Consider the following 27,619-nt stretch of genomic DNA (forward strand, 5'->3'; position numbering starts at 1 on the left):
TGAGACGCATTAATATTGCAACGTCTCATCTCACGGATGTATCGAGGTAACATAATGCTCCGCTATAGATAGCTCCTTATTAAACCACGACGCCGCCGCGTTGAGCAACCTTCCCGACTATACGTGCGCCTGCAAAATCCACCTTTTTCGCGGTTCTCCGTACTCAATACAACCTACGATTCCGATTAGTCCAACCCCGTGTCGTCGTCCGAACGAACGAGTTCTCACTCTTCCCTGGCAAACAGTTTTTAATCCGATATCGATATGAACACGTTCTTCGCAAATTCGATGTTGTTACAAATGCATCGAATCAGAAAAGTTGCCAGAAATTTTTGTTCAAGGGACAGAAAACGTCGTGCGTCCGAAGATGCAATAGGGAAAAACGCGTGACGTGTGCGCAAGCTAACGAACCACTCTAAAAATGAAACTGATTCGACGACGCGTCCAGTGACGGATTATCGGCGTAAGCAACGGGGATGGGGAAGGGGTGTGGGTGTCTCCGAACTATTATTTTCGCGTCCGTATCGGGGACCGAACTTCGCCATTAGCGCCTGTACCGTGTAGGTGAAATCCAGCGGCGGCGCGGCGTATAATGTATTACCCGGGGAAATAGATTATTGGGAACGTTATCATAGTTATAAACATTCCTCGCAGCCGTTGATATTACGATCCACCGACGCGACTACCATCCAGCGCTCCTCTCGCTCTCGCCCGGCTATTAATAGCACTCTGCTTTCTTTCTCGCGTCCGTGCTCCCTTTACTCGCGGACCTCGCGAGCCACCGTGATAGATGCCGAGGCCTGTCTTACCTTTCTTGCGGCCGCGAAATATACGGCGCATCATCCATCAGCCGTCCAACCGGTGAAACCGCGAAAAAAGAAACCGCGATGGCTCGCGTCTAATCCCGTCAAATTAATTACCGATTACGCGTTCCGCGGCGCCGATTCTCCGACCGCGGCTCCTGCACTTCCCCCTTTCTTCGCCTTTGATCGATCAACGACGAACCGCTCCGTTTCATCTGCGTTCCGAACGAACGGTAAAGTTCGTTTGGTCAAGTCTTTTCGAAAATCTGCCGTCCTCGCGTCAAACGGGGTACGAGAGGAAATTGGAGGAAATCGTGAGAGGACGGGTGGATAGGGTAGCGAGCTACCAGAGAAACGCGATATAAAGTGCAATCAAACATCGATCGCTTGATACGGGGACCTCTTTCCTCTTGGTATAGAGTATAGAGGCAGGTACCTACCTACGTGCGTATCGAATGCATACCATGGGGTTGCGTCGCGCATGCATGCGAGAGAGGCCCCTGTGTTTGTGTTTCGTTGAGGGGAAACGTTACTACCCCCTACCCCCTCGGCAAGCCGACCAAGGAATCGATAGCCCACGTAACCGAGACACAGGCACGTACGAATAATGCTCGAGCCTATCCTATCCTCTAACCCTAACCGCTAAGTCGATCGAAACCGTTTCGCTCCGAATTCTCTTCCACCCTTCCACCAAAACCGTTCATCCGGTTAACGACGTTTTACTCTCTCTTTATGCGATTTTATTCGATATTTAACTTCGACGTTATCGAACACGAGGACGAAGCCTTCCTTTCGATGATAACATTTTTTATGAGTTCGATGACGATTTTGCATTTTACATCGTTCGAGACATGGTTCAGTTTTGAAAATACTGAAGCTGGATCACTCTACGTTCGATACGGTTAACTAGACGATTTCGGATCGCGTGTTTACACGCGAGAGAAGCGCATACCGCAAGCGTGTACGAGGGGAGCGATTCGTTTGCGCGGGGAGGAAGTCAGAGGGTGAGCCACAAATGGAGGCATCTTTACCGAGGCGGAAAAAGCACAAGAGCGGTGTCGATTGACCGTACAGAAGAAATTCGATTCGGTTGCTTTTCAAACGAGATACTCGTAGTACATCTCCGTTCATAATCAACAAGTCTGACGGCGAACCGTATAATCGTGATCTGAAAACCATGTAATTCGCAGTCTCATGTGATAATAATCCTCTGACGAATCGTACGTCACGGGTAGTTGGAATAAAATTGTATTTAATCATTATATCGGATGTTGTGGAAAATTGGTAGCAGCTGAGACTTGTGAACGGGGTTGTATTTGGCGCGAGAAACGGGTTCTTTTTCTGGGAAAGGATGGGACGCGGCGACGAGTGCCCTTGGAGGACGATCGGGAACGTCGATGGAGCGGGATAAACGAATCGGGCTTTTGAATACCGTGTCAGTGATGCGGCACCGATTAGTATCACCGAGGAACGACAACGCGGTTGGGAAAAATCCTCTTCGCTCTTCGCTCTCTCCCTTTTTCGCTCCCCAAGGGCTCGAGAGTTAATCGCGTTATTTCCGATGACTTCGCGCGATCCAGAGGAGAAAGCAACCACACGGGGAAAGAGACAGCCTATCGACGCGTCTTTTTCTTCTCCATTTTCATTCGATTTTACATCGGCACGTGCCGCGTGCTCTTCCGTTTCTATGCTTCTTCGAGTGATACAGAATAATTCCTGTTCGGTGTTTTAGCAAGTATCGCGAATCAGATTTTTTTAATAGACGAGTGTCTAAGAGTTGCGAGGCTTATAAGAATGAAGAACGATCGGCATCGATTTCGTCGGCGTTGCTCTTTGTCCCACTGTTGATCCTCGTTACCGCGATAGGTTTCATAGACGGGAAGCGGGTCGATTCCCTTTACGAGGGAAAATCGTTCGAGGGTGGAACGTTGGGACGGCAGGGGAGGAATCGGTCGCAGGAGAGAGCGAAGGGAATTCGAAAAAAGGCGCGTAATTATGCGGGCTTATAGAATTCGAGATCGATCGCGCGGGAAACGTGGAAACGGAAAGCGAGAAACGGACGGTAAAGCCGTGGAATATGACGGTCGGGGCTCGAGGCACGCGGTAAGAGAAGCATAGAAGATTCATAAGGATGGAATTACGTTGCCTCCACGGTGACTTTTGTTCTCGACTCTTTAATCGCGGTACCCGCGCTCCGCTAAAAAATATATATATACCCACTCTCGCCGGAGGGCAACGTCCTCGTCGTCCAGTGATGAATTTAGAAGTCCACCCCCTCGCGCGCTATCTCGCCCTCCGCTACCCTTTTTCGCGACCCTCCGCCCATCGCCCTTTCCCGTCTCCGCCCTCCTAGGTGCATCCGTCTCGTCGAAATTAATAATGAATCGACAATTTTGCAAATCCACGCGCAAAACGCCGGCTGCGATTACCGAACGTCACCCTCTTCAACTCGAATCCCGCCGTCCCTTTCCTCCTCTCTCCCTCTTTCTCTCTCTCTCTCTCTCTCTCTCTCTCTCTCTCTCTCTCGCTCGCTCGAAAATAGAGTAAACTTGGACCCGTCTCGCGCGCAGCTTTTCTCTAAAATAGAACATCTCCGACGATAAATAATTGAATAAACATTTGAAACTTGCCACGTAGCAAATTTCGATGCAGCGACTCGAAGACGACGTCGAGAGGGCCCTCGGCTCGGGCGTTAGAATAATTTGTACGAACGAATTAGTTTTTGTCGAATTAATCGGCCGAATTAATCCAATCGTAGTCGCGCCCGGGAATCGATTCGGATTCAATCGAGTCGGCACCCCGCATTAAATTAAAGCGCTCGAACGATATTGCACGGGACGTCGTGCTTTTAATCGGCTCGAATTAGAATCGGACACGTTAATTGCCCGCGGATACGAGCCTCCCGTCGATCGTCGAGATCTTACCATATAACAAAATTATTCGCCCCCACTTGCGGCTGCATCCGCCAGATACCTGCGTCGTCGCCGATCGCGAAACGTGTTTGGTAAATCGATAAGAATCGTCATCTGAAACGATGTAAGTGACGCGGTGTAAAAATTTAGTCGCGAGCCCAGGGGTCGGTGAACCCGGGGACAAAAGCTTTTAAAAAAGGAAATAGGGAAAAATTGTATAGGTATCGATCAGCGCGGAATAGCCGTTTCGATCAAATTCGAAACGTAAAGAATAATTTGCTTTGTCGCGATACGATTATGAAACCACCGGCGTAGAATCGAGCTGTACAATTTTTATAAGCGACCGCGCTCGTAATCGCGCGACCATCCACCTCGACACGTTATCAACCGTAATATTATTTTTCCGAACGCTCTGCATAATTCATCGGACGAAAGGGTTACGACTGTCGGTCGCGATTTTCCGGCTCTAAGAAATTACCGGATGAAAAGTGATTTACAAAACGTGCGTTCGGTCAAATAAAAAGAAAAGAGTGTCGGTCGAAATTCTCTGAACGTTTGTCTCAGCTTTCACCGGAAACCGCCGGAACGATAAGCAAATTTGTTCTCTGTTAAAACGCTCGGAACAACGTTCGCTGTTTATCTCCTGATTTACCGAGCACTCGTACGTTTTTTCCATATACGAAGGCGATCGTATCTGACGCAGGAGCGAGTCTCGGTTCACGATTTTCCCGGGGAACCGAGTGAAACGTTCGTGGTGGTAGTAAAAGACTAATCGGCGAGGTAACATCGGATTGGTAAAAAGTTTTGGATCGATTCGAACGGTGTGAAACGGTTATAGCGCTATACGGCGAAAATCGAGGCAGCTAGACCCGAAATAGCGGCGAACGTTATTGTTGAGTTTAGTGAAACCCGGGGTTTTAAATATCTACCGGATGTTTGGCGTGTATATCACTTCGTAAATTTAAAGTTTACGGTCGTACGCGCCGCCATTCTCTGCCTCCGTCTTTCTTTCGCCGCGGTTCCCCCGGTTCTTTTTTCGTCTTATCCCTTTCGACCTCCTCTCCTCTCCTCTCGCGGAATCCACCGTATTATTCTTTCCTTCTCGCCTTTGTTTTCCTTGCGTTACGAGCGTAACCTACCATTGTGCCTTCGATTCTCTCTCTTATTTATCTTAATTATCGTTGGGGCGCGCGTATAGTGTACCGTCTACAATTCCCCGGGATTCTTTCCTCGTCCCGTACGTTCGATTCCTCTCGCTCCCGGACGAGCCGCTGCCTCCCCCGAGTTTCCGCTTTAAGAAAGAAAAGAAACGCGTTCTGCTTTTTGAACATCTTTCGGAGCATGATCGAGTCTACCGATTCTCTTAGGCAATTTACATCATTTTAACCCTCTTTGTTCCCGTTCCTTGCACGGCTCCCCGCGTACCCCGCAGATTAGGCTCGCTCCCAAATAAATTCGTTCCTTCAGAGACGTTCTTTTTCCGGGCGGCTCGTATGGTCGAAACATTTTTGAAATTTACGAGTATTCCCGGGAATCGTTTAATCCGTGATAACAGCGATGGGCGACAGTAGAGCTTTCACGGCTCGTAAAGTATCGTTTAGATGACGCGGCGAGAGAGGTCCGCGCGCGGATTTCGAGAGCACCCGTTGTGCAGGATTTCAGACCGTCCGGCCCCGCCAATGGCAAATCTTGTACTGTACAAACCCCGGTATATCTATGCGGAAGGTACACGACTCTAATACATAGTTCAGTACTCTATCTACATACGTGCGAGCTAACATCGCGCGCTAACTCCGCTCTCTGGCCGGCTCGACGTACCTACCTACCACCCCCACCCCCCCCCCCCTCCCTCCTCCCCTACCCGCTCGCCCTCCTTTCTCTTCGCCATTCTACTCCGCTTTGCACTGTTCCACATACTCCCCGCCGCCCCCGTCCGGTACACGTTTCTATCCCTATTCCTAACGGCATCGAACACACCCCCGATCCGAGGAGAGGAGAGCGACCGGGGCCTCGCTTCGCATCGGGACACGCGTGACTGCGTGCCCGTGTACGCGCACGACCACCGAAGTCGCTCGCCGTATTATTCAACGGATAATCCGTTCCTTATATTATTAAAGTGGCCTATCGATTATAGAACGGGCGAATTAGCTGATATTCTAATGCCTCCTCCGTCCGTCCGGAAGCAGACTCGCAAATATGTCTGACGAAAGAAATCGGAATACACTTGCTCCATTTGTGATAAAATGAACGAGTATATTCGAAGTATTGCACGTGGGACGAAACGCATCGAACTGTTCTCCCGTATTTAGTTTCCACTCCAAAAGCGTTGGTTAAAACCATTTTGTCAAAGCTAGTACTACGACGGGTCTTACGTGCTTTTCTAACTACGCGTCTCGCAGAATCGAATTTGCGACAAGCTTTCGTCTATGAAACTGTGAATTGATTGGGAATTTCGAGGGCGCGAGGCCACTCAACTTCTCTGAAATAATATACAGGGAATACGTATTTATACCCAGCTGTATTCAGCCGGGCATTAACTTCGCCTCTCTCCTACGGAAGAAAAGAAACGCTTACGCACTCCGCTGAATGCAAATACAAATGCCTCCTCGCCTTCTGCAATTATTCTTTCCCATGCATTATTTATTGTTTGCCAAGTTCTTTCTCTAGAAAATATCTATCCTGGTAACGAACCAGTAGCCGTGCGAAATAACTAATTATTGCTGGACTTCATTAACTGATAGAACATGTCCGATGAATAAATTCTTATCAAAGTGCTGACAATGATAAGAGTACAGCCGTATGAATTAAAGATCTATTATTTGATTTCATTAATTCACGTTTCATATGACGTCTCGTATGTAACGAAGCTTGTCGAATTAATGAATCCTTATCAAAGATCGAAACTGAGATATGTCATTCTTATATGAATGTACACATACCCAATAATTAGATTCGTACGCGTCATGAATAATTAATTAGGAAAAAAGGTAATTCGGAGAAATGGAATCGCGGGCCAGTGCGGAGATGTTTACGGGCTTGCGAAAATCCTATTCGGTGCGCTTTGAAGTGGAACAAGTATCCGAGTGGCGGACACGTGGCCAAACACGCGTCGGAGAAAGTTTCGCGTGAAATCCGTGGCGATACGGTGGCGGGTAACGGGCTGGCTCTCTCGCTGAAGCCAACACATCTCGTCGCGTCGCGTCGATCCGACTCTGTTCGAGAGGAGGATTTATCCGGACGGCCGCTTCCCATCGACCGTACGTGACTACCTGTAGAGTCCCGCTCGAAATAAAACGGAACGACGAAAAAGCAGTGACCGACCGGCGGCGAAGAGCGCAAGAGACTCGTGAAAACGAGCGAAACGGCCGCGGGGAAGGGTGGAGAGGGCGGACAGGGATGGGAGAACCGTTTGCTCTCGTCGGGTACAGAGTCGTACACAAATAAAGCTTGCTAAAAACCGAGTCGACGATCGAACCGGAACGGTTCGTTAAGTGATAATGACCAGTCAATGCAACAGGACTCTCTGTTCTCTGGTCCTCGATTACCTCTGTAAATTGTAAACTGTTCGAATCAGGGAGACAACCTCGATCCGATTAAAAAACCCCGATAGACTGATTTTTTACAAATTGCTAATTCCTGCGTGAAGTCACGTAGGTTAATAGAATTTAATACGACTCTATGATGTATCATTATTTTTTAATCGGCACGAAGATGAATCTTCGAAATCGTTTTTAATGATTACGAATTTTGAATATTTGCCAGATTTTTTTGACCGACGAAACTTCTGCGAGGGACGAGAGGGTTAAATGACACGTGGCTCTTTCATGTTTTCGCCGCGTCCGACGCGGGGATGAATAAAATACGCGTTGTTTGCGGAAGACCGGGGCACAGAGAGGGAAACTTAAGCGCGCGCCGTGGTGACTATCGATGGAATAGTTCGAGCGCGATACCGGTGAATAAAATATGAACGGGTGCGTGCGAAAGGGGCGAGAGCAGGGTGGTGTATCCGCGTGAATTACGCACGCCGGGTGACTGCGTGCGCGTGTTTTTGCACGACCCGGTTTCCCAGTGAATTAACGCGCCGGCTCACCCCTTTCCGTTCCTCCTTATCTCGTCAGCCTCCCGCGTCCCGCTCGTCCTTGTTTGTCTCGCGAACTCTCCAAGACAGATTCTGTTCTTTATAATTCGTACATGTGACGCTGTATGTACCAAATATATGTCAAGCGACTATTATTATTATTGTTATTATTAATAATATATGATCGTCACTGGATTTGCATTTCCCGAATTGCTTCCAAGATCTCCAAATTCAAAATTCTTCATACAAATACGTGGCAACGATACTCGACGTTGGTAGAATATTACCATTATTTGCCATGAGATTTGCATAGATTTTTCTACGTTTGCCTATGACAGTTAAGTCAGCCTGGTTGATGGTCGATGAGAACGTCGGAGCGAAACTATGATCAATGATTTCTAGGCAAACGTTTGGGCGGAGTTCTTCGACGTTCATCCGTAGTTTTCGTTCCCTCGCCATCGTTTTCTCCGGTATTCCTCGAACGGTACGGCGCGGCGCGGCAGCGTTTCCCTCTTCCGACGTTAATTTAGACGAATTTCATTAGAACAAACGAACTTTGCTAATCCGCGCTAATCTGATTAGAAATTTGCCGTGGCGCGGTGCATTCTGCCGCGTGAAACTCCAGCCCGGTCGACGGGAGCCTCGACGACGACGACGACGACGACGACGACGACGTCAACGGCGTCGGTGGGGCGTCTCTAGCCTTCGCCCTCGTCCCTTTGCGCGTCCCCCGTTACACGCATACGTCTCTCTCTCTCTCTCTTTCTCTCATCCCCCCGTCGCGCCTATTCATTTCGCCCACGCCTATATCCTTGCCCGGCAAATATTTGCAGGAATTAGCAACGATAGACGACTACCTCGTAAATTCTCCTCTCGCTGAAGGTTCACAGGATTTTACGTGAGAATGTCCGGGAATTCGAAGCCTTTCTTAATTAGGCCCTGGCTCCTCGTCGCTCGTACGTCTCCTCCATTCCGACTTTTGTTTATCACCGGATTTTAAACCCACCGTACTTCTCTGTCTTTCTTAAGCACTAAAAATATTTCATTGCGCACAGTGTCAGACGTTATGCTAAAACGAATTTCATCAAATTTTATTGAGACAATTTATTCGATCATTTAAAAGGATCTCCCAAATGAGACAATCACTGCCAGCTACTGATATCAAATATTTGACAAACGTGACGGACAACCATCATTCGAATATGCATTCTCTATATTCGTATGAGACGTAGGTATTTCCCTTGTAAATCGTTCGAGGACGTTGCGGTTCGAACGGCGGGACAGGAGAGGAAAAAATGTCGGAAGAATGCGACGAGCAATTTTCTCGTTAATGCAGCGGCGGTCGGTGCGTCGAGTCGCGTGCACGAGCGTGCATATTCCTCGAAGCTTACCCCGAGTACCGCGGCCGCACGAGACAATGAAAAATGCACGCGCGACAGGATGCGCCGCGCGCGATCAACTCGTGCCCGTGACAAACCCGGTTCACCGATGCACGCTCTGCGGTTTCCTTCAGACTGTCTCCTCGTTCTTTTATCGACGCTCCTTCAAAAATTATTCTTCCTATTATAGAGACATGCATCCTCCTTGATAAGACTTGAGGACGCGCTGCTAAGTCGTTTGGCGAATGAGATATGAAAATGTTGAAAATGGATCGGTACGAATTGTCATCTCATATGACACACGCCAGAAGATTCTATTAGTTCAATTAGTTCTAACAGATACGAAGCTCACGTGAAATTTCTTGCTGACGAGTTCCACTTGAGGAGATTGACAAGTTTCAAGAATGCAGGAAATAATTACGTACGCTTGAAGTTTCAATTTATGGAAATTGTCCTTGATTCATTGTCCGATTAGATCTGCGTGATTTATTATAAATTTTCAAGATCGTAGTTACAATTAAGAGCGTTCTAAGACTCATAAACGGGGTGTAGACCGGCGTGTACATTTTTGTCCGTCCGGAGTCGTCGCGATGCCCCTCAGCGATTTGAATAAATTAGACACCGTCATCTCGAAGGAACGTCGAACGAATCACAGGCCTTATCTCGTCGTTCAAGGTTCTCGCGCACAGCCGCACCTACCGCTATTATAAGCGTTATTATTATTGTCTCGAATGCTCGGCTCCGACAATATCGCTCCGGACGTCGAATTTGGACTGGCAATAGAATCAGCTTTATCGTTCCTATCTTTTGCCTTTGTCGTCTCGTTACATTATTATTAACCCCTTTTGTTATTTCCGTTCCCATCTGTGTCGTGGGTTCGCGAGGCTGGCCGATTCGTTGCCCCGCGGTTGCTCGGAAAAAAAAAGATCGCGGCGCATCGCTGAAAGTTTCTCGCGTGATTCTCGATCCGAGACCGCTAAGCAGGGATGAGAGCAGTTTTAGGAGAACGAGTTAGAGAAAGGGTTTGATAGAACCGAACGAGGCCCTTCGGCCCTTAAAAATTAATTTGGAAAGTCAGTCGGACCGTGAGTGCAGTCCTGGAAGAACGATTCCGGTATATATGAGAAGTCTAAAGCGGCGTAGGGACGATCTCTCGCGGTATTGCGAAAATCGCGGACCTGAACTTTTCAAATGAGCCAACTTTGCGTGTGTCTTGCGCTTCCGTCTCGCAACCCTTTGGAGAGATACCTGGGAAAAACTGGCATATTAGTAAAGTTGTCGGCAGAGACGCGAGCCCCCGTTCTCCAGGATCTGTCTTTCCTCTGGCCGACTCCATCACCGCTTAACGCTTCGATATCCGTTCTCCTTGTATCGATAAGAGAGATTCGTCTGTCTCCGATGAGGCCTGACGTCAAAATTTAATTCTCCCCATTGAACTGTTACTCGTATTTCTAATCTATGATTCTACGAACGTGCCGATATGATTTTTAACCAGATCGTTTTGGTTTTTGTTACAGGCCAAGTTGTTGGAATCATCCCACGCTTGGCTCGGAGCCTCCACGTCGAGTATAGCAGGTAAGCCGTTAACGACGCATTCGACTCGTATGCCTAATCTGCTCGTCTGTCTCCGCAGTATATTTCAGGGAACAGTGGAGCCCGCTCTTCGAAATTAATAATTACACACGCGATAAGCGATACACGTCGCGTTATCCCTTCTTACCCTTTCGGTAAATTTATTTTTCGCGGTTTAAAGCGTACCGAGAAGCTCTTAACAGGGGCGATGATCGTGTTCGGTCCGGATTAGGTGCGGCCAGGAGAGAGAGGGTGAAAGAGACAAACCAAAAAGTCGAAATCCGTGACTATTTTCTAGCTGACTATTCGAGCCTGCTGAAGCTGAAGGCGCCCACGTGGACCAGGCACGATCTACAGGAAGCGATCGAGGCTGTGGTCACTCAGAAGATGCGATTCACCCAGGCGTCGACCAAATACGGAATACCGAAAGGCACTCTGTACGACAACATCCTCGGAAAGACGAAGAGGATGATGGTCCTCGAGGAGGCTGGCCTGAACTCGACCGAGGAGACGGCCGTCCTCGAGTTCTGTTGCGACATCAGCGTCAGCCCTTACAATCGCCGCACCAAAAAGTCTCTAAACGCGATTTTAAACTTCGTCGAGAAACTCAGGCGAAAGCGCGATCCGAATTTCGTCTTCAACGGTCTATCCGGGTTTCGTTGGTGGTGGGCGTTTTGTAAAAAGCACTCGATAGTATCGCTTTATTTCAACGACGAGAACGAGAACGACCAATAACAGACGAATTTACACCATCCGGTTCGACCGACGTCAGATAGGAAAATTGAACGGAACTGACAAGATCGGATCGTGTATTCTGTAAATTCAGAGAACTTTTAACAATATAAAATACTTGAACCGGAACCATCATAGTGTAAATTCGCGAGTTGCCCACAAACGTCTTTCACGACACGTGCCTTTTTCCTCCTCGAAGGAGATCATTTAAACTTTTAATCGTGTTCACCGATTCCTCTCGAATCGATATTTTTCACATTCCACGCGAATTCTTCCGAAGCTTCGCGCTCGAAACTTACTCTTTCCTGAAGGGACCATGATAAGTAGTAGCAATAACGATAACGATTATGGCAATAATAATATATATTGCGGGTAACGATTATTACGACGGTAAAAGGCAGTGCCTTCTGCCCGACGTCTTCCAGTTAGCTTAGTGAATTCGATCCTTGTTTATAATTGCTGACTCGACTGACGCTCGCACTGTGAATTGATCGACCAAAGTGCCAAGTATTCGATCTTACATCGAAACGACAATTTCTGATTTTAATCTGTGATCGACGTTTCGAGCCTTGTGTAACTAATACGCATTTAATATTTTTCAAACCGACACTAAAAACGTCCTATTATGCATAATCGTGCATATTTATTTAACGAAATTAAACGACGCCGGTCACGGGTAACGAATCTCAAGCTCCAAGATCTATCCCCAGTCCTTTCCATGGTCGAGTCATCATTTGAAAAGTTAGTTAAATGTACATTTATTAGAATTCTAATCGTTAAAACGTTCGTCGTTTTGAGAATGATTTTTTGTACCATAACGAAAGGAATCAATTCCGACCCATGCGTCGTTAAAGCAAAGTATACGAACGCAATGGGCGTTGCTTAATAAACGGTTGAATGACATCGAATGTATTTTGCGCACAGCAAAAATCGCGAGAAATATTGTAATTCGATAACGTTCCAATTTTTTATACGAATCGGCGACGGTGTTACTCCCCGCGCGTGAAATTCATTTTCGGAGCTCACGATAAACTTTGAACAAAAGACGTTTCACATTCCCTTTGATTAATTTAATCGTCGCGCGTGACGACGTTTAATAGGTTTAGATAGATTTTAATCGCGTCGAGGACACGATTAGTCTCCTGAAACTCCTCGGTGTTAGAAAGATATTTTTATAGCGCTACCTCTCCGCGATTGTGTATCGTTTCGTTCCCCTTTTCGTTTGTACTCGCGGTTCACACTTCGCGATAGTTTCACGGCACCGCTGCTGCCGGCGTTAATTGATCTTTCGCCGAAGATAACGGTAGACTGACATTCCTAAGCTTTGGAGAATACCCAATGACGTCTGTCCCTCTCTCTTTCTCCTCCGAGTGTCTCGCGGACAATATTTTTCATTCCCGTTTCGTACGCGCATTGAAATCTCTGGCTTTAACGAATATAATAGACTTTTTATCAATGGCGCGTTCTCGATCGAAAACGAATCAATCAGTGGAAACGTTCGCTAGTATTCGTCAACAGTTTTTTTTTTAAATTTTCGAATGTAAATGAAGTTAGATGTAAACGAAGGAAGCTCGTTTTATCGGCGATGAGAGGAGGAGGAAGAGGAGGAGGACGCGGGACGTGTTCGCGGGTGTTCCATCGCGTGGTGCACGCGTGCGCTCGTCGGTGCACGCGCACGCGCGCGCTCTTCTTTCCAATTAATTGTATTAATCGTCAAATTGGAGGATGCTCAATTAAACCCAATAAGTAAACTATTAAATAATCGTTGCGAATTGAGGCCAGGCAGCCAGCCGTCCGTGGCCGGCGTATAGCCGGTGGTACGTTCGTAGCCGCGGTTCTCGCGAGCCGCCGCGCGATTATCGTTTAACGTTAAGCTAAATATTTTCTTATTAACGACCGAGCTTATTCCTTTTAAGAACTCTGTCCTTCTCTCATTCTTGTAACGATTGTGCGGCCAACGATAATACAATCGATACGTTTAATCGTACCACGGTACGCCGGACTGTTTATTTCCCCGCTTATTTCTTTCTCACCCCGTTCTCCCCCGCCTCAAAACAGTTTGTTCGCAGGTTACACCAGCTACCGCTACTTACAAAGGAACCATGTGACGCACGCTCGTCGCTCGACGAAACCCACGTCTGGTTATTTATCCTATTTATATGCACGCGTCACGTTTATAATTGCATCGGTTTCGTCGAATACGATCGAATTCGATTCTGTTCGATTGAATTTTGTTGCGAATCAAACCGCGTCCGTTTACCTTCTCGCGACGACGACGACGACGACGACGACGACGCACGCTGCGAGCCGACCTTTCGATCGATCCATCGATCGCGAGCCTCGTACATGTCCACGTTGACCGTCATAAGTATTAATACGATCCGACGTATTTGTTAAACATTTTCCCTATACGAATTATACGATCAAGCAGTACGTGAATTACTAAATCGAGCTTGTATTAAACATCATGTCGATCATTGTATGAATTTTTTTTACAATCTATATAATAAGCATTCGTCTTGTTCGCGTCGGTATACTTATGACTGATGGTGCAAAGTCGAAAGGTCGATCGCAGCTGATTATTCAAACTCGCCTTGAATTAGAAATATTTTACTAACAGCGTGTTTTTTCTGTTTTCTATTTTGCGCGGCTGGCGTAAACTAGCAGACAGCTACCAGTATCAGCTGCAGTCGATGTGGCAAAAATGTTGGAACACGAACCAGAGCCTGGTGCACAATTTACGCTTCCGGGAACGCGGACCGCTCAAGTCCTGGCGACCGGAGACCATGGCGGAGGCGATCTTCAGCGTCCTCAAGGAAGGACTCTCCTTGAGCCAAGCCGCGAGGTAATTATCAGTTTTCACTTTTTTAATTGTCATACGCGATTTCAGGCAGCGGATTTTCGATAACGTTTCATTTTGCATAAAATTCCGCAATCTGCTATATCTTTGGACACTAAATTAGGATTAACCCTTGTAGTGCCAAACGACGATATATCGTCGCTTATCTGTAGTAGCTTGTTTGTAGAAGAGAATCTCATTTCTATGTTCTTCATCATGTTTTATATTAATGTTATTCGTATGATTTTCAACAAATATTGAAATACAATTGGCATTACCTTATTCTTTCTTTATTTAGTAATATGCTGCTGTTTGAACTTTGAAAATATCATTCTTAGTTTGGTTTTTAGCTACAAGTTAACTTTCATTAATTTATTTTCCCAAACCTTAACAAATTCGTCAAATTGGCCAGATAATCTTCACATAAATACGATACTTTTGCTCGGCACTAAAAGGATTAACAGAATGGTCTCGACAAACACTTGTACATATTGCAAAAAATGAATCAATGCTAGACAAGGAATGGAACTGACTCGAGGTCGGATTCTGGAAATAGAATCGAGAGTGATTCTCAATGAATACATATAATGAAGCAGAGTACGAAATTCGACTGTGATCGAAATCCTTATTTTATTGTTCGTCCCGGGTATCGCAGGCGCGCGAATCTCCTGCGCCCTTAACTTTTAAACGGTATCGCGATCAGCGAACCACCGTAACCAAATAAAGAATCGCGTCGCGTCGCTATTTAATCGGACGGATCCTGATTACATCTGCTGCCGTCAGACGTTCATTCCTGTTTAAGGATGAACCGGGCGAGAAAAATTTCATTATCAGAAGTGATATTCGCGACGCGACGGGGTAAATTAAACTAAGATAGTTCATCGGACAGGTACTCCTTTAACGTGGTAACCCGGTGATTTTTCGATCAAATTTTCAAACGGCTCGATAATACGTCGGGATTATTGTTTAACGGATTCAGAGTATCAACCTCGCAATTGTACGATTTTCGAGCGAGTTATTTTTCAACGGAAATTAAATCCACGTTTGTTTCGTCCTGCTGGTATAAACAGTTTGCTTGGAAAAGTTTCGAGCGATTTAGTTGCGGGGAGAACGGTAGCCGCCGCGGTGGATGTAAATGGGTCAAAACACGGAGAAAACAATCGGCCATTGGGTTCGTCGAGGCGGTCAACTTAAGAAGTTTTACAGCCCGATCGTAAAACGCGTATCGCGCGACGCGTAATAACGCGTCGTTGTTAAAGGTTCGTTCCCTTTGTGCGATCGAGCTCTGCGTTTCTCGGAGCTAAACCGATAATCTTTACGAGAATCGATCGGTTCCTCCAGTCGCGTTCCACTGCCAATCTTAACGCGACGGATCAACGAACTCTCCTGTATTAATGATACATTCGTTAATCTCGACAGATACGCGATTTTCGAACATTGTAGAAAACATGCCATCGAACGAGATGTAATGTGAGGAAATAAAAGTGTATACGGGTATTCTAAAGGTCTTTATTTTTGTTTCTGTTACAGAAAATACGACATCCCGTACCCGACGTTTGTGCTGTACGCGAATCGAGTACACAATATGCTGGGACCGAGCGCCGATGGCGGGGCCGGTGAGTGTTAGTTGCCATTTTAACTCTACCCTCGCGACTTTGCCGTTTCTCGACTAAACTTACACTTACCTTAATTCTGAAACAGCGACAAATCGCGTTTTTCGATTTTCTTTACTTACCCTCGCGACGCTTTTTCTAACCGAGCCGATGAAGACTAAAGCTCGTCCATTAAAGTACGAACAATACCCAAGGTCATAAATAATTAATGAAGAAATTAGAGAGACACGAATCGGTAAAGAAATGCAATGTTAAAATTCCGTCGCGTCTTTTCACTCGATAAACGGCAATCTGGTCCCGAGTAACCCTGTCACTGAGTTCCGTTCCCAAATACTATTCACTGACTTGTTGGCTGCTCAGATCTTCGTCCGAAAGGTAGAGGCAGACCGCAGAGGATTCTGTTAGGCGTCTGGCCGGACGAACACATTCGCGGGGTGATTCGGGCCGTGGTGTTCCGCGACGGCCACTCTCCGCACATCGTCAAGGAAGAGCCGACACCGATGTACCCGAGTTTGGCCAATTACGCCGCCTGTAACGGTCCCGAAGGTGCGGTTAGCCCCGGAGCGGCAGCCGCGGCCGCGGTTGCCGCGGTCGCTCAAGGTAAGCCTCCGAGTACAGTTTTTTTATTCACTCTCCCTCGTCTTCCTTTCATGCCGTTCGTTCTCGTATAATATCTTTTATCGAAATTAAAAAAATGAAACGTCGATGAGACGATAAAATAGAATAGTTCGCGGAATTAATTTTATTTGGAACGAGGATAGGCTGATGCGAAGTAATTGTGTATTGTCACAGGACTGCGACATCAGATGTGCAGCATGGTAGCTGCGGCGCATTCACAGCAGCACGACATGATGGCGACGAATCTCTCGACGAACCTGTCGACAAGCCTCTCGTCGAACCTCCAGGCAGCGATGCAGGCCAGCCAGCATCACCACAACAGCAACAACAGCGGCGTGCCGGGTATCGGTAGTAACAACGGCGCCGGCGGCGGCGGTCCTGGAGGAAACAACGGTAACTCGCCGTTGAATCTGGGTCTGGCCAGTCCAGGATCCGGCGGACCGCCGGAAAGCCCGATGGAGAGCCCGCTGTCGAGTCCTCTGGGCCCGCTGATGGACCCCGGACACATACCTAGCAGCGTGGAGGTCGGCATCGGCGTCAGCGGAATGACTTACAAGCCGGCGCGAAGCTTCGTCAGCCCGCGACCGGAGAATCTCTTCCAGGAGGATATCGCGGACCTCGTTAAGAGCCCGCACAGTCTCAAGGACAAGGACAAGATCCCCGTGAAGCTGGAACCGCTTACGGACTCGCGCTGCGAATAGTAAGCGGGACTGGCTCGAGATCTAACGAGCTGATCGCTTGGATCGTTCGCTTCCGTCGCGATCCTAACAGGACGTAGCTGTGTGGATTAGTCGAGCGCGGTGGTCGGGATTATTCGTCGCGACGGCGGGTACGTTTCCGACCACCGTGACGATCTCCGGATTTCGGACGGTCCGATTATTCGTCCTCGTGCCGACGCTGCAGTAGATAAATCGAGGAGCGATCGATCGCCCTCGAGACTTACAATCAAAAATGAACGGGATGGAGTCGCGCGAGCGATCGGAAGTAGCTCGCCTTCCAACTACGGGCACCAATCGCGGTCGCTCGATCGAACTCCGAAAGGGGAGACCGGTTAGATATTTTAAGGGGAAACGTTCCATGTTCCATAAGTAGCCGCGCGATTGGAACTCGCATAGTACTTGTTGCAACGCAGTAAAATGGATCGTGAGGTATTCGTTCGGCCGGACGATCTGTCCGGCTGCACGCGAAACGCGCGCGCGTGGACACGCGACCGAAGGAAATGTAGAGCCGCGCGTCGCACGCGTGCACGCACACGCTCGAGAATTTATACATACATATATCCACGCATATACGATAATCGTACACGTTAATATATGCCAAATGTTGTATAGGAATTCGCGTTGAATTTCAAAAGCGCGACGCGGCTCGTCGGAACTCGCGATCAAGGAAGCGACGGCCACGCGGTTGGACAAAGTACGAAAGGTAGATCGACCGATTTTCTTTTCACTCTTGACGCTGTCCAATCTGTCTGATAATAATTGTTCGGAGAACAGGCCGATACGGAAAAGAAAGATCGCGCTTCCGAGGAAAATCGTGAGGGATCCAACGAGAACGATCATGTACAAAATATCGCTTGCGATTTAAAGAAAAATCTCCACGGAACGGAAGTAAGGAACAAAAGTTGTTGTTCGAAACGGAGAACAAAACCGATTGCTGTAACTTTATTAAGTGTAATGATTGCCTTCCTGCCATATTTGGGGTATGCCAAGTATAAAAATTATAAGGTTTAGAGTATTAGGGAACGATGAAAAAAAGAAATTAAATGGCGACACTACCGCGAAATTCATTGAATTTGGAACAGGTGAAAATGTCTATTAAGTACGCGTGCGAGTGCGAATGATCGTCGTTGTTGTTGTTGTCGTTGCGCTTATGAAAGAGTGGTGAGAAAGGGAGAGAGAGCTAGAGGGGGAGAGAATGAGGAATTACACAGACACACGGAATAACTTGCGTGCGAATGCCTTTTTTCGGAAAGATCGTGCTATTTTTCAAAATTTTACAAATTGTACGCATTACGACTTTTCACGAAGGGACCCTCGATCCTCGACAATCGAAGAACGATGCGTGCCGAGTAGTCGTCGAATCGAAAACGCCTACACTCTCGACGTACTCTGATTGACGGGCGTTCCTATCGCACGCCGCAGAGAGAATTCTACTCGAAAATTTCGTTTCGGATAATACGCGTCTACTTCTCGTTACCGATCGTTCTTGCCGCGAACCGTTCAGAGATTTCGTGCGACGTTTCTACGAGCAAGTTGTTCGCATTCGATCCAGTTATATTCCGCAAGAACAGAGAGAGGAAACGAGAGACGGTGTGAATGGGAGAGAATGGAAGGGAGCGAATGTTTCGAAAGAGAAAGTGAAGATGAGAACTTGCAACAGGGAGAACGGAACTTCCTAAAAAAAAAAAACAAGGAGAAGCAAATTTTTTAAAAGTTGGCACACTGGTTCGAGTGACTCTTTGTAAGTATTAAAAATTAAAGACAAAAAAATTCGAAGTGGCCTTCTGTAAAAGGAAAAGACCATCGCTTTTCGCTTTTGCTCTTGGAAAAAAAATAAGGTGAGACGTATAGGCTGTCCGTCTCGCGTTGTCTAGGCAATTTTTTGGAAAAATAAGAAAACGTTGTTCTCGCACCACTCCCCCGCGAAAGCTTTAACGGGTTTGCACGAACGTCTCGGGTGAGAATCGATTAGCAAGCGTTAATTAATCGGTGATTTGTATGTTGATTCGGAAAAAAGAAGAACTCTTGAAACGCGTTATTCTTGATACGAAAGATTTTTGGACGAAGCGAACATGTTCCGGCGTTTTATTTTTCGGAATTAATTGGGAGAGGGCGCGGAAACGGTGGGAAAATATAAGGGAAGACGCATGGGATCGCGATTTTAAAAGATTTTATTACGATTTAGGCTTAATGTGTTCAACGAGAAGGTAAATTTGAACGAAACCAGCGCTGCAGGGTGGAGCAGAAGAAATTCGTGAGTCAAAGCGAGGGGATGGGGTTGGGAAAAAAAGAAGATGAGATATATTCAAAGAACTGCGAACGAAATTGCGAGAAAGAGTTAGGGGTGGCGGGGTCAAAGGGAGAGAGAGTGTGCGAGAGAAAAGGTTGGGGATGTGAACAAGCGAGAATGTGGAAATGATTAAAATTAATATTGTATAAAAAAAAAGTAGTAAGTGCCTTCCAAAGAAAAAAAAATTTAACGTGTCCCATAGACCGTGACCACTTGTACGTGATGAAAAAAAAAAAAGATCATTCGAAATTTCGCGTCACCGAATGAATCGTTTATGCAAAACAAAAAAAGTGGTAATGAAACAAGAAATGCAGAAAAAGGGAAATACGAGTACACATGACTAAAAAAATTATTTGTAGGGACGTTGCGTAAATGTTAAATATTTCTTTCTATCCTTATAAACGTGTGTTCGAAGTCTCAGCGACGCTGCGCGATTTCTACGAGGAATTAAAAACATCGCGGTTTCTAGTCGAGGATAGAATCGAGCGAGCTCGAAAATATTTAGTGAAACAAGAAAAGTTCAATTTCCCTTTCCTTTCAAATGAAATTGATTTCGTTAACGATACGGGACGATGATATTTCTCTTTACTCATTACGCAATGTTTCTACGAAGCTTTTGTGTGCGTGTAGAGCGAATGTACAGAATCTACAAGCAAACCCGACAAAAATTCTGTTTTGGATCAACTCACCACCGGTAATACCCTGAATGGCATATTCTCGTAAACGTTTCTTTTCGATTCGCTTGTACGAGAGAGCGGAGATATGGACAGTACCAAAAACAAAAGAAAGAAAGAAAGAAAGAAAGAGAGAAGCTAAGATAAAATAGAAGGGGGAAGTACGCGTAATTGAATTGAACCAGAGGGAATCGGATATTTCGAGAATCTTTCGTTTACGCATTTTGATATATCTGTGAACAGATAACGAGGAAAACACAAAGATACTTATATTACATACATAAGGTGTAAGTGGACAAAAGAAAATGAAAAGAAACATCTTATACGCTATTACTGATATAAGACACAAAGTAAAGTATAAATATATAATGAAGACAAAAATATATATATATATATACATAAAAATGGATATATATTGACGCTATAAGGTTGCTGCTGGGATATACGTTTTACGTTGAAAGGAGGATGATGCAGTTTTCCGTTCAAACGTCGTCGAGGACGAAACAAAAGTTCACGGGGAGAGAATTAAGTTAGACAAAAGTAAGGACCTTAGAGTCGAAGACAAAGTAGCTCTTAGAATTTTTATCGAGGCAACATAAGGACGGACGGGCGTGACGCTAGTACACTACTACTTTCGAGAGAACCTCCTCTTTACCCATTTGTCCTGATGGCTTGTGCGTTTCGCTCGCTTATCGATCGGTCTCCCGGGTTTTTCGTCTCCTCGATCCGTCTCGCGCGTCCATCCCTCTCGACTTACTACCGAGAAGCAGAATCCGAGTGCGGGAGGAGCCGCGCGATTCGAAGACGGATCGAGAGGGGCGAAAGGTCGCGGGAGAACGAGGAGATCAGAGTTAAGATCGCGTGCGAACATAGTTCAGCGAGCAAGATGCATACCGCGTAGGAACCGTCGAACAAATTTCTAACGCGCGAAGATACACCACGAGAACAGGATACGAAACGCATTACGCACCGCGCCGAACCTTCCTTTTATTTTCACCTTAGAGCTTCGAGATGTAACGTCGTATTGTAACAATGACCGACCCGACATACACGCCGCATTCACCTATCCACGAGACGAGAAAGATAATACCCAGCGAGAGAGAGAAAGAGAGAGCGAGAGAGAGAGAGAGAGAAAGAGAGAAAGTGAGTCCGAGCAAGCTGTAAGGATAACAAAGCGTAGTAATCCCTGATTCGCGATTTAGCGGCTAGTTTACAGGATGTAACGGTAAATGAAAGGGTACCGCGGAAGGGAGATCGACTTCGAGCGACGGCTTCGTTTCGATCTCCCGGCTACCCGACGTTCCACCGCCGGCAACGACCGATCTTTGAGGAATAAACTAGGTGGCATCCTAATTTACAGAAACTATTAGTCGAACAATAGAACGGCACATTTTTCAGAATCCGATTATTTAATCGCATACAACCACCCGTGGGCAAGTAATCCCACAAAACACGCGCACTCGACCATACTTCACCGATACTCGTACACGACACGATACAACAGGTACATGTATACATGATACACGTACACGGCCAGAGAAACGAAATATAGAGGAAACGGTAGACGGAACGGGGTGAGACAAGGGTGAAGGAGAAGAAAGTAATGAGAAGAGAGATAAGAGATTGAAACAGGGCAGGGAAGAGATGCGTTCTTGGAACAGGCACACTAACAATAAAGGGAGAACACACAGTATGCTACGCGAAGAGCAAGCACAACCGCGCGTTCACTGTAAATAGAAAGGATACAACATTATTATACGACACGGTTCATCTTTGTTATATCGTAATCTGTAATATATTTATTTGTCCGAGCGTAAAGATATTTTATATTTTTAGTTTGTAAGCGATCATCGGCCTCTGTTACGTTTTAAATTTTACCGTAAGCGAGGTAGCGTGGCATCGGTCGATGCACTGACGAGGCAATACGTTTCTGGACGCGTTCACTTTGGTACGATAAATATTTTTGAAAGTCCGTTCGCGAATAAACTTGTGGAACGCGTCGACCTCTGACCGGTGCCTCGCGATGGTCACCGAAAAAAGATTGACGACCGCGTGGCGTTATCGCGATCGGGGTTCATCGCAGCGAACCGGTTTTTACCTCGAAATTTAGAATACCTGTGAACCTTTACCTCGGCGCTACTAATAATCAACGTATTTCCATGCGATGGCTCCGATCGTGGTATCCCCCGTGTCTGAACTGTCTTCGTTATCTCAGTTTCCGTAATCTCGATTAGTAAACGCTGGCCGTTCGTCAACGACGACGCGACGAACGCTGACACGTTTATTTTGCAGATGGCAACGTAGTTTTACGTATTGTTTTTAATTTTACTTTTAAAACAAAGTATTTCTTCTTAAGTAGATAGTTCGAATTAATTGAATCGATACACACCGTGTATCTACGATTAGTTGGGCGCGTATCTTTTTATGGGAAACGCTCTAATATAACGTGTAATGTACCCGTGACGAATACGCAAAGCGACGTTTGTTTCTCTCGGTTCTACTTCCGGAACACCTCTCGGGATTCCCACGAGGGCTTTCGACGATACGTACACAGTTTTACTTTAGTCACGGATGCAAGCAAAACCTGTCACCCATTACGAATTCCTCTTTTATTTATTACCGATTAGCATGTAAGATGACGTTCTACCGACTACAGACATATGCTATAATTATAAATACACCTTATATATAGTGGAGTAAGCGTTACATTACCTACTACCTACCTACCTACTACCTACCTACCTACCTACCCATCCGTGCTTCACGGGTGAAACAAACAGATGAATCACGCAATCATACATTTAAGTTGCTATTTGGCACGTATACCTAAGTAATATACTAACATAAACAGTATGCAATAATAAATATGAGAAATTAAACACGATCTCTTTTCATTGAATCGCTCAACTCCCCTCCCGACGACCCAGCGCGAGCAGCGGGTTTTATCTTTCGAGGCACGCGATGCGTCGGCTGTTATTCCCGATAAAAACGCGAATTCCGCATCGGAAGGGCAACGGATTGATAAGAGGGCGAATGAATAATTCCTTAAACGTGTTTGCTTTTCTTGGAAACAGTTTTATTTACATTCCATGATAAATAAATTGGCCAGTCTTCCTCATGACGGACGCGACATTAGCATACGATTGTGTGGAGATGCCATCGATGAGATAAACGGTAAGGAAGAAAGATGCGAGAGACGAAATCGGATACTCCTTTTTTTTCTTTGCAAATCGAAGACGAATATTCGTGTCACGTATTACCTTGAGAACGGAAATTATACCTTCTCGTTCGTTGGTATGCTGTTTCTGTTATCTTGCTGCGCTGGGAGCTGCGCGGCTTGCACGTTCAATTGACTCGGATTACTTTTTTGCTGCGCGTTCGCTCCAGCGTTTTGCTGTATCTCGTTCGCTACGTTTTGTTGCTGGAAATTCGTAGCTGGAGGATGAACCTGTTGCGCTTGGCCTTGCTGCTGAACATGACCTGGGTACTGTTGTTGAGGCACGACGTGCATCTGCTGAACAGGCACTTGTTGCTGCTGATACTGTTGTTGCTGCTGATATTGTTGTTGTTGCTGCTGCTGATACTGTTGTTGTTGTTGTTGTTGTTGTTGCTGCTGCTGCTGCTGCTGCTGCTGTGGATCTATTTGAATGGGTCTCTCGTAAATCTGTTGTTGAACGACTGGCGGCTGTTGATGATACTGTGGATTCTGATATTGTTGTTGATGTTGAACGTTCGGATTCACTTGTCCTCCAACCGGCGCGACTTGCGGCGGGAACTGAAAATTGTAAATGGAATTGTGGTTCCAAACTCGATAAGCTGATCAAGTCTGAACTTCCAATGATACAAACATGCAAGCTCGCGGAAATCTCTTTTTAATACGTATGATCATCGAGACGGATAGGAGTTTCGTTACATGCTTCAGACGAGATACGTCTTAAAGGATTACTTACCAGGTCGGCTTGTGCAGGTAAACTACCTGGGTGTGGTGGTTGCTAATGACAGTAACAAAAAGTGCATAATTACAAAAACACTACAAACAATGTGAATTACGAAAGATTGACCAAGGGAATATAAGTATGTACCTACGATGCGGTTGCTACTAACACGGCACACGATCTTTAAATCTTAATTAAATGAATGGGACACTATACACAAATGGACACAAAATGCTGAACGTTTAAACTATCGTTACGCCTTTCACAAATGACTTATTAAAAATGAGAACAACGTTTCACGTAATTTCACACCCGAAAATTAATTAGTTCATACATGCCACTATCTAAACGTGTTCATTGAAGCATGGAGAAAGATGTACTAACAATACGCATAATCGATGCAAAAAAATACTGGGCTCAAGTACAACTTCCACTACTACTACTGTACTTACAATTCCTTTGGCGATTAGTTTTTGTATTTCTTCTTGCTTGTGTCGTTCAAACGCTTCGTACTCCTCTTGCGTATATATTTGTTGCTCGTCCAGCGGCTGCCATCCCTCGTCCCGTTGGAAATCTGGCTTCTTCGTTTGCTCCACAAATTCTTCGTAGCTGGAACAACGAATATGCAATAGTAATCATCGTTCAGATTCTATGTTAAAGTACACACACCTAATGAGACCATCTTTATTGAGATCAGCTTCATTGAACACGTGTTCCCTCATCCTTTCCATCTCCTCGACTCGTTTCAGTAGCTCTTCTTGGGGCGCTCCCTGAGCATAAAGTTTATCCAATTCTTGCAAGAACAAGGTTTTCACTTCGTCTTGATCCCAAACCCCATTACCGTCCAAATCTGAACAACCAAACGTTTCGTTGTACATGTAAAGCTTACGGCTTTAAAAGAAATAAATAATAAATACAATACCATGGAGATAAAAGAATGTTCTCGGATTAAAATCCTCGGTTTCCATATGATCTCTCTTCTCCCATACTTCCTCCAATTGTTGCTTACTTCCCGGATGATGCACCTGGGAAGGATGCGTATTAAAAAACAAACGTACGCGAACGAATTACACCGAATACTTACAGGCTCGTGCTGTTTATGCTTCTCTTTCATTGCCTGCAATTCTTGTTCATACTTTTGTTTGTCTACGTCGTTCATATCTACGATAAAACAATTAGTTAGAAAGTGTTGCAATTATAAATAGTTGTCGTACTCGACTTGTAGTAGTATTACGTTTTAATTTCTCTTGTTCTTCGTACTTTCTCTCCATTTCATGCTGTTTAAATTGTTCCCTTCTCTTTTTGTCAGCTCTCGCCAGATCCTTGGTAGTCTGAATAAAATCATCACCATTACTTATATATCAACGATAATCTTATTTCACTCATTACCTTGGCAATTAATTTCTTCAAATCCTGAATCTCGAACGTTCGCGTATTAGTGTGATCCAAGTGCTCGGGCATTCTCAAGTCGAAACCATTCTTCAACTCGTTCTCTTTTGTGGCGAAATGTCTTAATCTCTCTAATTCTTCCCTCTTGATCTCATCCAATTTCGATCTGACGTTATGGTTCACGAATTCTAATTGATCGGCTATCTTCCCTGTCTGATATAGAAGACAATTTATTTGTACATTCTCTTGTCACAATCTTTAAAGCTGATGTATGTGTCGTTTGATTTACTCGTATTTCTGATTCATCCGCCTTTTCCAGTTTCGCTTTAAAGTCGAGATCAGTCTCCAATGCTTGAACCACTTCCATCAGGTATCTACGATATTCCATGTCTGCCTGCGTGAACAAATTCTTTTTATAAATCTGGAATTAAAGGCCAGTCCCTTAAAGACATACCATTTCTTCCTCTTCTTCCACGTCATTTTCATTGTCTTTGGTTTTCTGATTAACCGGCGGTGCGACTGACACGTGGACAATCACGCTTATCAGAAGAAGCAGCAGGAAGTATCGCATATTTCTATAACAAACATTTGCATACATGAATAATAATTAAAACAAATAAGGTACACGTGTGGTCATTGCATTTATTGGGTCTCTGTGTCGAAAGAAATCCTGGGCTACTCTTGTCACAGACAGCTGTTCAAAAGAGAAAGTCATCACGCAATGGAATATCTGCGTCGACCCCAGATTCCAATTCCATCGCATGACTACCCCCGATTATAAATAAATTCGAAATTGAAATGATTCACGAAAATATTAGAGTGAGATCGCGAAATGCCACGTGAAAAATCCGTGCCATGGGAGATCGTAAAATGTTTGATGTAGAAAGATAAGAATTGAAGAATCCGAGGACGAACCGCGCAAACGAGGTCGATGTATAAAAAATACGTATACAGAGAATTCTTCTAAAATATCGTTGGTTTACCGTTATTCTGGTGAAAGTCCAGATGTCAACAATTTCACTGGACGCAACCCGAGATCCTCCGTCGTGTCCAAAAATACGGTTCAATGAGGTCGACGATCTACGTATTCGCACGAGTGAGTATAATAAACGCAATCGTATATAATCGACGTATGTACGTGATCGATGATAATGATCAGTCAGATAAAAGCGAAAGCGTATAGATCTTACGCGTGTCAAACGGTGAGAAATGCGGACGTCTGAGCCTATTTAAACGCGACGAACGAGAGAAAAACAACCTGAACAAGCTTACCTTCGTTACCAAAAGTGGACCGCTGACGTGTAAATATCTCACTCGCAGAATCACTAAACGCAAGATGCACTGGGAGTTCACTTATGAACTTATGACACAGAGCAACGCAACGCGATCATTGAAGCTTGCACAAGTACTGAATGACGTCGAGTCGCAGTAGAAATTGAAAAAATACGATACGACTGACGCGTGACCGGGGAAAACCAGATAACGCAGAACCAGGCGAAATCAGTGCCGGTAGCACTGAATATTCACGGTATTTCTCTCGCTCGACTTGGTACTCGACGTCGTTGCGTTACATCTGTGATCTCCGCGATATATCTCATCGCAAGCCGGCAATTCATACCAACAGATGGCGGCAACGAACCCTTTTTCTCGCAATGCACTCCGCAGCACTTTTTCGTATCACCTGGAAACGTTTTTTAAAATGTATCTTAATCACATCTCGCAGAGACTCCGTTATTTCTGAATATGTAATCAATACGCAGTTATGCGGTCGTTTTGTATCACGCTCAGAAAGATTTTTTTTCATAGGAGAATTTCAAATATATGAGAATGTCGTCAGGGAACGAGTCAATGTTTCTACAACTTTACCTTGAGATGCGGAGCTCTCTAAATGAGCGGTGAAAGGATCGAGCGTATGAGATTGTACAGATATAATATATAACTCGGGTTATAACCACGCCCTTATAATGATTGAAATCTTCGGGCTGTAAAATGTAATTGCAGAGGACAAAACAGAAGTATTGAGTATGATTGCTTTATTATACCCCCCGCAGTAATGACAGCCGAAA

General features: G+C 45.5%; 2 protein-coding genes across 10 annotated transcripts in view; one reads left to right on the forward strand and one right to left on the reverse strand.

Moving 5' to 3' along the window:
• LOC108629663 (protein bric-a-brac 1) overlaps positions 1-23,108 on the forward strand; it is a 182,981-nt gene extending 159,873 nt beyond the window's left edge. For 3 of the 7 annotated variants that reach the window (XM_026817437.1, XM_018032469.2, XM_018032471.2), the window contains 5 exons: positions 10,690-10,747; positions 14,141-14,321; positions 15,846-15,937; positions 16,289-16,528; positions 16,721-23,108. In XM_026817437.1, coding sequence (XP_026673238.1) covers positions 10,690-10,747; positions 14,141-14,321; positions 15,846-15,937; positions 16,289-16,528; positions 16,721-17,247 — 1,098 coding nt within the window. In that variant the 3' untranslated portion in view covers positions 17,248-23,108. Of the gene's footprint in view, positions 1-10,689; positions 10,748-11,042; positions 13,464-14,140; positions 14,322-15,845; positions 15,938-16,288; positions 16,529-16,720 lie in introns of those variants that run through there. The other 4 variants (XM_018032474.2, XM_018032475.2, XM_018032476.2 and 1 more) reach the window with 4 other exon arrangements.
• A 175-nt stretch (positions 23,109-23,283) lies between these two features.
• On the reverse strand, positions 23,284-27,153 carry NUCB1 (Nucleobindin 1). Of its 3 annotated transcripts, XM_018032375.2 has the most exons (12): positions 26,826-27,153; positions 26,537-26,633; positions 26,008-26,128; positions 25,843-25,947; positions 25,554-25,766; positions 25,399-25,495; positions 25,249-25,325; positions 25,087-25,189; positions 24,834-25,014; positions 24,617-24,773; positions 24,180-24,221; positions 23,284-24,004 (listed from the first exon to the last, which is right to left on the reverse strand). In XM_018032375.2, the coding sequence occupies exons 3-12, from the start codon at positions 26,122-26,124 to the stop codon at positions 23,504-23,506; spliced, it is 1,593 nt and encodes a 530-aa protein (XP_017887864.1). In that variant the 5' UTR covers positions 26,125-26,128; positions 26,537-26,633; positions 26,826-27,153; the 3' UTR covers positions 23,284-23,503. The 3 variants fall into 3 exon arrangements, with proteins under 3 accessions (XP_017887864.1, XP_017887863.1, XP_026673240.1); XM_018032374.2 differs by lacking the exon at positions 26,537-26,633 and having other exon boundaries at positions 26,826-27,152; XM_026817439.1 differs by lacking the exons at positions 24,180-24,221; positions 26,537-26,633 and having other exon boundaries at positions 26,826-27,152.
• Between the last annotated feature and the right edge of the window lie 466 nt (positions 27,154-27,619).

The sequence above is a fragment of the Ceratina calcarata genome, unplaced genomic scaffold (genome assembly GCF_001652005.2).
Source record: "Ceratina calcarata isolate Rehan_Ccalc_2016 unplaced genomic scaffold, ASM165200v1 scaffold579.2, whole genome shotgun sequence".
Classification (NCBI taxonomy): Eukaryota; Metazoa; Arthropoda; class Insecta; order Hymenoptera; family Apidae; genus Ceratina; species Ceratina calcarata.

Coding starts and splice junctions, on each gene's coding strand:
- NUCB1 (XM_018032375.2), bottom strand. CDS start 26,124: ATGCGATACTTCCTGCTGCTTCTTCTGATAAGCGTGATTGTCCACGTG. Junction 25,326..25,398: donor AGAACAAGAGAAATTAAAAC/GTAATACTACTA, acceptor GTTTTATCGTAG/ATATGAACGACGTAGACAAA. Junction 25,015..25,086: donor AACATTCTTTTATCTCCATG/GTATTGTATTTA, acceptor TTGGTTGTTCAG/ATTTGGACGGTAATGGGGTT.